The sequence below is a fragment of the Chironomus tepperi genome, unplaced genomic scaffold (assembly GCF_022539635.2).
Source record: "Chironomus tepperi strain 1889 unplaced genomic scaffold, CSIRO-AGI_Ctep_v1 contig_412, whole genome shotgun sequence".
Classification (NCBI taxonomy): domain Eukaryota; kingdom Metazoa; phylum Arthropoda; class Insecta; order Diptera; family Chironomidae; genus Chironomus; species Chironomus tepperi.
In genome coordinates this window covers 305,999-318,420 of record NW_027226534.1, presented here as the reverse complement: position 1 = coordinate 318,420, position 12,422 = coordinate 305,999, and the positions used below count along the sequence as shown (strand labels likewise).

Below are 12,422 nucleotides of genomic sequence, written 5' to 3'. Positions count from 1 at the left end.
ATTATTGAAATTTGAAGGAACAAAGATATTTCTTAGAATCCAACAATTCTGAATCCTTTTCCTTAACATGATTGTAAAGTTTGTAAATAGAGATTGGGACATTTGTTGATATTATTGTGACATCATTGCCTTCAGGTTGAATACTCATATTTTTTGGTTCCAATAATTTATAATCCAAAGATTTAATTTCTTTTAAGAATCTGAAAGTTCTATTTAATTGTTGAATCTTTTCACGATTTTCAAGGTTGAAGTTTCCAAATCAGGAATAACATAATTATCCATAAAATCAAAAAGATTCTTATATAAATTTTCTAAATGCAGTTCCTTTAACTTATCATTATCAAATTCAGCTTGAATATGTGGACCTCTTACGATAAGTTCCGCAACGTAATCTTCAGGTGCATATAATTTATAAACTGTAGAAATAATTCCATTGCAATCATCATCTAATTCTTCCTTTTTCTCAATATTTTCATCCTCATCATCATCTCCTTGACTTTCTTCATCATTATTGACCTTCCATTCATTATATTCCTCAACAATATCTTCAAACTCTTTCGATCTTACGGAATCATATTCAAAAAATGGACTATCATTATTTTGATATACAAGACCCATGACAAAGTGACAAATTTCATGACTAATGACTCCTTTTATTTTTTGGTCTCTGTTTAATACTTTTGATGATTTTGCACCAATGAAAATCCATTTTAACTTGGGATATGTAACACCTAATGAGCTCTTGCTTCCTAGATCACTAAAGTAAGTCTATAAAAAAATAAATTGGATTTCTTTTATCAAAATTTGCATGCTTAAAAGTGCTGGTTTAATATCTTATCTAAAAGTTAGGACCAGAATTGTCACTTATTGATTTACTCAAATCTATACTAGTTTTGTCAAGGTAAAGTTATGTCTATCGGAAGCAGTGTCTAGGCAAGTTTTAAAAAGGCAAATATGTTTTTCGTTCTTTATATGCCAAGACATATGTAAAACCTTTCTAAGCCACTTTTCTGACAACTCCATTTACGACTTAATGTAAATGGGAAATTATATAGTTTAATTTGAATGTCCAGGTTCAAGTCTGAGACTGAAAATAATTTATTTTGTACTTTTTCAATAAGATACGTTTAGCATAGACAGTCACCTAAAGTATATGCAAATAGGGTGCTCAACTAAATGTTTCATTTCATGCTATTCAGAAGTCAGTTGGCTAATCAATTGTTATTCTTAGTCATTTTTTAGTCGACGCGTTATCGAATTGTACAGTTATCATACGCAACGTTATTATTAGTTATATGAGTGGTTTATGGAAATAAAGCTTATTATATATTTGATACATACATATATGTATATACTAGAATAATCTACCACCAAGCATGACGAATTTAACGATTAGTTGGGCTTCTAAAAATATTTGGTAAATAGCATGTTTTGAACGGAATGACATACAGAAGAGCAGAAGAACAGAAGGACAAATGACCTGAATAATATTAATAAAATTTTGGCATATAACTTAATTAATATAACCCTCTATGATAACTATATATAATAACGGACCAATGTTGATACCGCGTTGACTAAAAAATGAGTGATTTAAAGAATGACTAAGAATAACTGCTGAACTAAGAAAATGTCTACGCTTATATAACTAATAGAAACTACACACAATGCAAATTTTCTTTCAAGTCTTGCTACATGCTATTTCGTCACAGCATGAATTGTTGGCATACGCCTTAGACAACTGACTTTGCTATATAGAAATTACGAACTTTATCTTCTTCTTCATATTAATTTCAAAAGACTTAAAACCTTAAAGGAGCCTAATTTATGCCTTGTTTCAGATGAGTGCAGATTAATTGACAAAAACAATTGAACTGTTTTATTTTTAATTTTTCCGCACATTTTGTAAAAGGAAAACTTAATGTTTTTAAAATAACATGAAAAATCATATAATTCAATTACTTATTGAGTTGATACATAGCCATAATTAAAACTTTTAAAACTTACCGATTCATCTTCAAAATCAAATATTATTTTCAAATTATTGCACTGTGCTGCTACATCTATCAATTTACTCCCAAATCTAGTATTGTAAATATCGTTGTACCAGCTTCTGATTTTATTGCTATATTCACGTTTTGTTGGATTTGAAATATTCTTATTGAGTATGAATGAGCATGTTTCGAGAAGTAAAATATTTCTTGATTCAATTGGAAGTGAAGTTTCAGTATTATCTCGTCTTTGATTTTTGGCTGCTTTTGTAGATGCTTTTTTGTCATTTTCATCCGAAAGTTTTTCATTTGCGTCATCAAATTCAACTCCACCATATCCATTTGATTGTAAAAAGTAAAGAATTTTGAATTTTTTGCAGCATAAAGCATGATACAATGCAGTGCAGTTATTGGTGTTGAATCCAAATTTAAGTCTAGGATTATTTTTAATGAATATTTCAACACTTTTCTTGTCATCAGCTTTAATGACTGTATGAAAGTTAGTTCTAGCATTAATAATTGTTTTAAGATTAATGTCAGTAACAGAATCAACATCAAGCTTATTTGGAAATGGAAAATCACAATCCAATAGCTTACACACGACATCCAATTGATTTGTATTAAATGCAGTTGTAGAAATCATAAGTTGATGATCATGTGGCAGTTGCTGTATCCATTCCATGCAATGATTAGTCAAGAAATCAACAATATCTTTTTTTGAATTTTTTACAGCCAAATATAAAATTGATGTTTCAGTTTCATGACTGTTTGTATTATTTACGTCATCTGGTGACACATTGTCTGATTGTGCTATGTATGAAACTTCTGTTAAACATTCCACAGCTTCATTTGTCATAGATTCTTCAACATTATCAAGCCATATGTTTAATGCAGCTACAATGTCATCGACTGATCCTTTTATTGCACATTTTTGAATTAATTCCTTATAAAAGTTCTCAGGAAAATTAAAAATCCTTAATAATCTTAAAATTAAAGAAGATCCAGGAATTTGTGGTAATTTTTCAAGAAATTTAAGTTGCAAATTTTCTGCATTGTCAGATTTGATGAATTTAAAGAATGAAGAGCTGTTGTCAAAATTATCAAGTTCACGCTGTATTTCAAGTTTCTGATATTCACTTTTATAATAAACTCTTGAGTCATTTTCATTTTTTGATGATAACACTAACACTATTGGACGCTTTTCATTGAAATTTGATAAGTAATTCTCTAACACTTTGAAATTATCAGAATTCTTAAAATTTTTAATTTCAGATTCAATAATAAAAACGAATAAGTTTTTGAATTCTTTTTGATTTATTTTATAAATTTCAGAAATTAATTCCACGAAAGTCCATTCAGATGTAAATTTTAACACTCTACAACACAGTTTTTGATTCTCATTTAAATTTTTACACGTTTCCTTTGTATAACTAATGATATATTGAACATTATACTCCATTTTAATTTTAATTTCACAATTTTACGATTTTCACAATTTCCACGATAAATCGATCAGTTCAAATGCAAACATTCAAGTTTAAATTGTTCAATGTTTCTTAGTTAGCACTTTTAATACCGCAAATGAACGTAATAAACTTTAGAAATATTAAAATTTAAAATTTTAATTTTGCACAAAATTTTGATAAGTTTTTTTCATCATCAGCAAGATGTCTACACTACTACTAACGTTTTTGATGATCGCATATTTCTAAACACTTTTAAATATTTAAAATTCACTTTTTTAGCCTTATAAGTTTCTCCAAAATATTTTAACTACAAAATTTCATCTTAATAAACTCTCAGCTTGTAAAATCTATCTTAATATATAGTAGAATAGTACGCAATAAATTCGTATAACAAGTTATCCACACTTCAAATAATTTTTTTTCGTTTAGTTTTGGTTTAAATTTATTATAAAAGTAGAGAAACAGAAATTCCTATTATGGAATTGCGTGGTATAAATAGATAAGATTAGAATGCAATTAATCGTATGTAGTGTGTCGTTTCAATCGAGGCCTACCATCAATATGTGGTGTAACGGTTGTCTAACAATGGATTAGATAATATTTTTAAAAAATTGTTAAAATCGAGGAACACCTTAAATACTTGAGTGAATTATCCAAAACATAAAAGTTTCAAATTAACACGTAAAAACTTAAACTAATAATTTCTAATGTTGGCAAACAAAATAAATCCAGCAATTATGAAAATACGTTAAATGATAGATGCGAAATGATTTCGATCCTATTGGATTTCGTTTTGTGGATCGATGTCGGGAACTAACTTATTAATCGTTTAATGATCACTAAGACAAAAATGCGCTTAAGTGACTTGATAAGAACGATTAATTTTGGTAAAAATCATAATTTGCTGAGGTTTTATGTGGAGAAAAAAAAATTCATAAACTTCTGTCTACACACCTGCTTCATGACATAGAAACGATTAAGTTGTGATTCCCAGAAGCTTCTAATGAAGTTTAACTTAATTTTAATCTATTTTAAAATATGTTTAACAACTTGTTTTGTGTTATTTATCATGTTTTATTAGTTACTAACAGCACGATGATCACTTTTTGCATGTATAAATCAATTTGGTATAAAAGTCAAAAATTTATTGAATGTTCTGGCATTTTTCAATCAGTTTTAGATCTCAAGTTAGCATAAAAATTAATAAAAATGAGTTTTTACTCAGGAAAATTATTTTTCCTTTTAATTTTCATAATTTATGCAAAATCAGACAACACATTTGATCCACTTTTACAGTTATATCGTTCAAATTATTTGTCTGTTAAAGGATCATCATATTCAACTCTTGACAAATCATTTTTTGACGTCTATAATCAATTAAGATCAAGAATATCAGACATTAAGGACATTTATGGACAATATTCTGCAATTATGAATAAATCGTGTACAAGTTTCGATTTCAATGGCATTAAATCTGGAACTGGAAGTCGTCTGACAAGTTTTTGTGGAAGTGTCAGTACAATCATGCAGTACACAAGTCAAGAGCTTGATGATCTCATCACGACATTCTATTATGGTACTCTTGGTGGTGAAACTGAACCAATAAAGATTGCTGACAATTTATGGCAATCTGGTGAAGAAAGTTTAAATTCACTTCCATATTTCCTAGAAAGGAGTTCAGACTGTTTAGGAAGTTTTATGGGAAATTATTTACAAATTTTTCGCAAAAGTATTAACATTATTGTTAGCAAGTCGACAATTACATCGCGTAATATAACAAGCACATTTTCGGAAATATCAACTCAGACGTACAATGTTGGACATTATGTAAAAAATATGGCAAATGATTTAAATAATTGTAACAAGTTGAATGACAGCACAAAATGTGTTCGACAGTTTGTATGTTTATTTTAAATTTTTAAATTTTTAAATGTTTAATTATTTTATTTAGCTTGCCGATTATTCAAACTGCGAGGACAAGAATATATGCGCATCTGAAAAACTCCAAGAAACAATCAAAAACTGCACAACTAGAGTCAATGACATAAGAACATTTTACCATCAAAATATGATGGATGCAAAGGATCAAATCTTATCAATTGATGACGATTTAGATGATTGGACTGATTTAGTGAACAAATGCATTACAAAAACAACATCAACGGTAATCACATCTACAATATCAACAACCAATACTAACCCAACAACATCAACATCTAAAACTGTCAAGAATGCAGTAACAACAACTACTACCCGTGGAACAACTACAACACCGACTAAGACTACAAAAGGAACATCCTCAATATCTACAAAAGCACAATCCACCACAAGCTCAACCCGGACAACAACAAACAAGAAATAATTATGTATTCACATTTTGTGGTTTTATTGATATTTTAACACACTTAGGTATAGCTGTAGTATTTTTGGTTCAATTAATACATAAAAGTTACAGAATATTGATGAAATTGTGTATTTTCTTCCAGTTTTTTTTCTGATTTTATAAGAATTATTAAGAAAATTCTCTGGTTTTAGTTGTGGTGAATGGTATGGCACGATAAAGTATAAGCATATTACTGGTATGCCTAGTATCGCAAAGTGATTTATACCAATGTAGTATCAGTGGTGCTTCTTTGATACGATATATTGGTATACAATTAAGTTATAGCAGGTGTTATCCGTACCAGTAGTGTACTACCATCATAGGGATTGACCTCAGATTACTCCTTAGAATGCTAGGTGTGCCAGATTGCTGCAGTTGATACTCATCACTAAACGCATATCTCATGTGACCGTGCCTCTTGTTATGTCTTAGGGGAGGTGAGGCTCGATTTTTTTGAAAACTTGTTCATGCTCAATTTTACTTCCAAATGCCTGTCTTAATATATTTTCTCTGGAAATACTTGAGTCATCGGATGAGTATTCACTATCTGATAATTTTGGCATATTTGATTTTGTTATTTCCTTATCAGACTTGATATTCAGCTTCTTTTGAACAATAACATTCTTATGGTGCTTTTTGGTCCTATTAATTGGTTCCACCATCAATATTTTGCGTTTAAATTTTTTGATAAAACATGTCAACCGAAAATATCCAAGCTCAATTAAAAATGTCAAAAATGCAATATAAGCAAATATTAAGCAAATTTGAAATCCAAATCCAAGATGATGTAGATTAAGGACAACATTTTCAGGCTCAAAAACCATAGGCATCATATTCCATGTTGACTTTGTCATCTTTTCTAAATGATAATTTACAAATCCACCAGTTATTAAATCCGATATAATTTCATTAAATCTTTCATTCCATAAATTTGCATAAATGAATCCAATTCCATAATAAAACTTAGTAAATGGTGTTGAAATGAATCGTTTTGGTAACGGCATTTTCAAATAATATGTATTTAATGCATGTTCAAGATCGCTAGAAAAAACAGTTCCTTTAAACGTTGGATCGGTTAAGTTTTCTAGATAAATGTCTGTATATTCATATTCGGACACGTATTCGATGTGAAGACTAAAAAATAAAAATTGAATAAGAGACTGTTCACGTATTAAGTTCAAAGGGAATAATTTGCAACAAAATAAGTGTTGAGATTTGAGTTTTAAAGCAAAAGAAAATAACGGTCATTTAAAAAGTAACGGTCGTTCAAAATTCAAAAGTAAAGTTCAAAATTGAACTTAGGAATTTTGGCGGGAATTTTTGGCGCGAACTTTAAAGTATAAAACGAGGAATTTTTTGGAGAGAAAATCAATCGAGTTTGGAAACTCATAAAGGAAACATCTAAAGGTTAAAGGAAAAAGACAAAACTGAAGATAAAACCATAGTAAGGTTTTATAAAGGCTATAAATAAATATAGCACGTGGTTTACAAAGTACTTTTAAGTACTATTAGCAATTGTTTAATTAAGGTGTATTTTTCAGTACAAAGGCATTATTAAAATTTACTTAAAGAGTACTTATTAGTACGGATAATCGCCACAATGTGCAATACAGTAATACGAAGCATAGTTTCAGTGAAGGGATTTCTGGACAGTAGTCGTGTCCAGACTACGGAAGCATCGTATAAGGAAAGTAAACCAGACACTAAAGTCTTGACTTTAGAACGAAACTGTCGACAGAGACAGCACTGCACTTGATTCTGGTAAGAAGCAAACGAAAGCCAGCGATGAACACCAACTGATAGAGGCCATGGATCACAATTAATCTGTCAGTCTAGCGAATTAAGTAAATAAGGGTTTTGGGATTTCACTCCAAATAAGAAATTCAAAACAAGACTCGAATAGAGCCCAACTGCGATGTCTATCTGGAGTCCGACTCCAGGAGTCATTTCATCTCTGTTACTAAGTTCATTTGGGAGTATGCTTTGTAACCTACAAGAGTCTTTTAAACAGAGCTGACTGGGTTTTGCATATGCTGTTCTTCATAGCCATTCTGGCGTGTTTTACAGGTAGCCGCTTTTTAATGAAGGTATCATATTTACTTTTAAGAATGGATGGAATTAGACCCACCAAAATTGCTCCTAAGAGAGTTTTTCTAAAAAGTGAACGACCTTTAGGGCAAATGCAAGATGTACGAATTTGAGCAAATTTTGACTTTATCTAAATTTTGAATTTTTTGTGCTCTACATGTTAGGAATTGAGTAAATTTTAAAATCTTACCCCATCACACTATCAATAAACTTGATAGATTTATGAGAATATTTTCCATCAATAAGATAAAGTGTGAAATTTTCGTTCCTTAATTGATCCAAAGTCTTGATTTCTGGCTTCCTAACAGCTGTCGTTGTAAACTCAAACAATTTCCCTTGATAACATGTCCGAATGACAAGACAATAAAATATGAAAAAGATCCAAATAAGTCTTGCAAATAATCCATCTGGTGACTTCTTTTGTGCCTCACCAAAAAATGCCAAGAAAAAGTTAAGACTTGGAATTCCAATATTTCGTCCAAATATGAAATTTCTTATTCTTTCAGGTGATTGACTTATAATTGATATTGAAATAATTCCAAATATAAAGACGCCGAGTAGACCAATCCATGTCTCGGTGTCAAATGGTAAAAGCATTTTTTCAATTGATGTGTACAGGTCACCTGGTGGAATGAGAAGCTGTGGACTAAAGGGATAATTTAGTTATTATATAGTTATAGATCAAAAACTAGTAAATAGAGGCGTAGTCAGGGGTTTTCTGGATGGAATGCATCTATTTTTTCCAAAAAGGTACGACTTCACCTCCCAATGCTACTCACGTGCACTGAATATTCATCATCACCAATCGCCACTTGTAGTCTGTATCTTGATTTACAGCATGCGAATCAATAGATGTTGTCCATATTACATTGTATAAATATTGATTAGATTTAATTTCATTAGAACAATCAGAATCCATACAATAGACGGAATGAAGTGTAAAATTTAGTTGACGTCCCATAATAATCATTAAACTGTTTTTAAGTCCTGTTATGATGACTATTTTATTTCTTTCATATACAACGATTGCTTTATCAAAACTTCCTAATCTATTCATTCCGATATTCATTAAACATCCATGAAAGTTTTTGTACTTTTTTGGAAATATTTTTTCATTTGTCCATGATAATTTTGTGGATGAAAATTCATTAATTTTGATTAAAGTTTGATTCTCATGGCAAATTAATAAATCCTTTCGATTCTCAAATGTCCACATGCTGATCTCTGTGTCATTTCCAATTATTAGAAAATAATAGTAAGGTGGACTAACAAGGTCAGTTTTCAAACTGGAAATTTCCAATTCTGATGTATTTAGGCAGTAGATGAGAAATCTAATTGGATTTATGAATTTTACATTAATTGGATCTGCTATGTTAAAGTCTTTTAAGCTATTAAAATTGTCAAATAGCAAAATTGTTTGATTTTCCATCTTTTCTGTGAATTTTGTTAAATTATTCAACATGCTGACTGTCACAGTCATCGAATTGTTGAGATTTTCCATAATTTTTCCAACCAATTCACCTTGTGATCCATTAAAATCAATAATGTCTACATTCCTTGAATATTTCGAATAAAATTTCTCAATTGCATCACAAATTGATAAACTTATTAGCGATGTGTTAGCAAATGATGCAAAAACTTTATTAAAAACTAAAAGAAATGTAATTTTTTGCAATAATTTAAGCATTTGTCAATAACGCTGAAGTGCTCAAAGAAGACTGAAAAAACAATGAAAATAAGGAAAAACGAGGTAAAAAGTTCGATAATGCGCAAAGTTGTTTCATCAAAATTTTGATGACTTTTGATAACAGGCGCTGTCGTTATTAGTTGTGGAACTAAACGATAAGGTCAAGGTGTATATCAGTAAATCATATGTGAGACCACAAGAACATAATTTGACAAAATTTACTCTACATTTTCTTACTCTTAAAAACACTTTCTAATGTATTATTATAATAAGAATTGAGTAAAGTGAACGACGAGAGAATCAGACAGAATTGTGCTCAATCAGATTACGTGATTTAATCTGAGTTCATTTTAATTTGCAAAGTTAGTTGCTTAACATTGTTTGTGCTATTGTGAATAAACCTAAATATTATTTTTTTTGAATATTATTTGCTGAAGTGAAAATGGTATGAAAATAAAATGGAATTAAAATCTAGTAAGTAATGCTTTTATAGTTAAAATATTAATCTATTTTGATCGATATTTTGTTATGGAAATATAAAAATGATTTTATGGGAAACTTCATTATATCCTCGTACGTTCGGTCTTGAGAATATGTCCAAGTGGAGATTGTGTCACAGAGTATGTAACTGCTTATTTTATGGTCATTTAAAATTGCGAATTTTTTTAAAAATCCATAATAAGTCCAATAATTACCCTAATTATTTAGGGGAAAAAATTGAATTTTTGAATTTTGTTGAAAAATCATTTTGAACATTTTTATAAAAAAAAATTGTTAGTTCCCAAAAACCTTGATTGATGCGCCATTGCTAACACTAGAAAGGTTTCCCGGAGTCTTGGTCTGAGACAAATTCTTAAGAGCGAGACCAGGACTAAGACTACCCGGGATGTCTTGGTCTCAGTTTCGGTATCGGGAACCCTTAAACACTGGAGATTTTACTTTTTTCCTATATAAATAGTTTTAAAAATAATTCCTTGCGCAAAATGCAGTTGAAATTTTTAAATGCTCAGAACTTTTGAACGGAAGCATGAATTTTACCATACAAAGTTTATAAAAAATACGAATTCAGTGAATTGTCAGATTCTATTAAAAAATATATTTTGAGAATCTTCTATTGCTTCAAAAATCGATTATTTATACTGAATATAATTTCTTCTAAAACTTCAATTTTCGGATGATTTATCCTTCTTTCTGACGTTGTTTTCCTTCCAAATAGCTTTAGGATGCTTCTTGATTATTCTAAAAATATCTCTAAGGTTGAAAAAGCAAAAAAACACTCAGCATGAAGTTTTGTGTCGTCAAAATCAATCGTACTTGTCCAAAATTGCGCAAGAAATTGTATTCAGTATAAATGATCGATTTTTGAAGCAATGGAATATCCTAAAAATATTTTTCTTTCGGAATCTGAAAATTTACTTAATTTGTATTTTTTAAACCGATTTTGGTGTCAGCAGAGTCTATTGTTTAAAAGATATAAAAATTTGAAAATGTCACTGCAGAAAAATAATTATTTTTTCTGGAAATTTGTTCAAAATAAAAAGATTGAATTAAAAACAAGAATATTTAACCGAGTAAAAAAGTAAAGCGATAAGAAATTCAATTTGTATAGCATGTCAAGTTTAATACATTATGTCAAGTTTAATACATTTTATTTTTGTTTCAGTTTCAACATACAAAATCCGTTGTACATCCAAAAAATTAGCATCTGAGTCAATTTTATGTGATAATTTTGAAATTTTTGAATTTTCGTCACTTGAAGGTGTCTTGTCAAAATTAAATGCACCTGGAATTTTCATCAAAAATTGTCCTAGTTCTGAAAATGGAATTAAGTTGCTTTCCACGAATTGGTTTATTGATAAAATCAATCAATGTTCTAACACGTTCATTATTAAACAACATATTCAGACTAAATTGGACGATTCAATGTGTAAATCAATCCAAAGAATATTGACTAAATACGACAAAAAATTCTTAATAATAATTTTTGAAAATTCAATCAATAAAAGTCAATTTTTCTGGAAATTTGGGAATAAGGAGCTATACTTGTTAAAAATTGAGCCTAAACTGTCGAATTATGTTCTTAATTTTCTGTCAACCTCAATGAAAGTCGATAATCATTCGGGAATCTCAATAGATACGGTCATATCTTTAAGTTCTAAGCAAAATTATGAAATCAATGAACTTGACATCCTGTCATTAGCAGATTCTCGTGATTTAAATCTTCTTATGTTGGCAGCTGAATTTGGTGATAAAAATATTGTCAAATTGCTACTTAAATATGCATTTGATGTCGATGCTTTGGTTTGTGATAATTCAGCAATTGATCTGGCTTGGAATAATCGACATTATAACGTTGTCCTGCTGCTTCTTCAAGCTAATTCTTTATATCCTAAGAATTTCAATAGCAATGACGCAACTGAATCAATAAAATTGTTCAGACAACAAACTCGAGAACTCCATAACTACATAAGAGCATGCAAAAAAGACGAACCTGAATTTTGTGAAGAAATCAACAACATTTTAGACGACAATCCTAATATGCGGCATTTTTACAACACAGAAAATATTTCTGCACCTGCATTAGCACTTTTGAATAAAAACATCCAAATTTATCAGTTTTTAGTGTCTAAGAATGTCTACATTGGACCCAAAGAAGACTTTAATAAAATTCTCAAAAAACTCGATGGAATTTACCGTAATGATGTTCGTGGGATTCACCTTAACTTCATCCAACCATCAACAAATAAGCATTTGATGATCCTTGCTGCAAATTCATTTGTTGGACATGATCATCAAAATGTAGACCA

General features: G+C 29.7%; 2 protein-coding genes across 2 annotated transcripts; one reads left to right on the top strand and one right to left on the bottom strand.

Annotated features, from left to right (window-relative positions):
• Window positions 1–213: 213 nt before the first annotated feature.
• LOC139097031 (uncharacterized) lies at window positions 214–3,772 on the bottom strand. The gene is made up of 2 exons (XM_070648790.1): window positions 2,008–3,772; window positions 214–768 (listed from the first exon to the last, which is right to left on the bottom strand). Exons 1-2 carry the CDS (start codon window positions 3,448–3,450, stop codon window positions 214–216), a joined length of 1,998 nt encoding a protein of 665 aa, XP_070504891.1. The 5' UTR covers window positions 3,451–3,772.
• A 535-nt stretch (window positions 3,773–4,307) lies between these two features.
• LOC139097029 (uncharacterized) lies at window positions 4,308–5,925 on the top strand. The gene is made up of 3 exons (XM_070648789.1): window positions 4,308–4,344; window positions 4,728–5,356; window positions 5,409–5,925. The coding sequence occupies exons 1-3, from the start codon at window positions 4,308–4,310 to the stop codon at window positions 5,817–5,819; spliced, it is 1,077 nt and encodes a 358-aa protein (XP_070504890.1). The 3' UTR covers window positions 5,820–5,925.
• The last annotated feature ends 6,497 nt before the right edge of the window (window positions 5,926–12,422 follow it).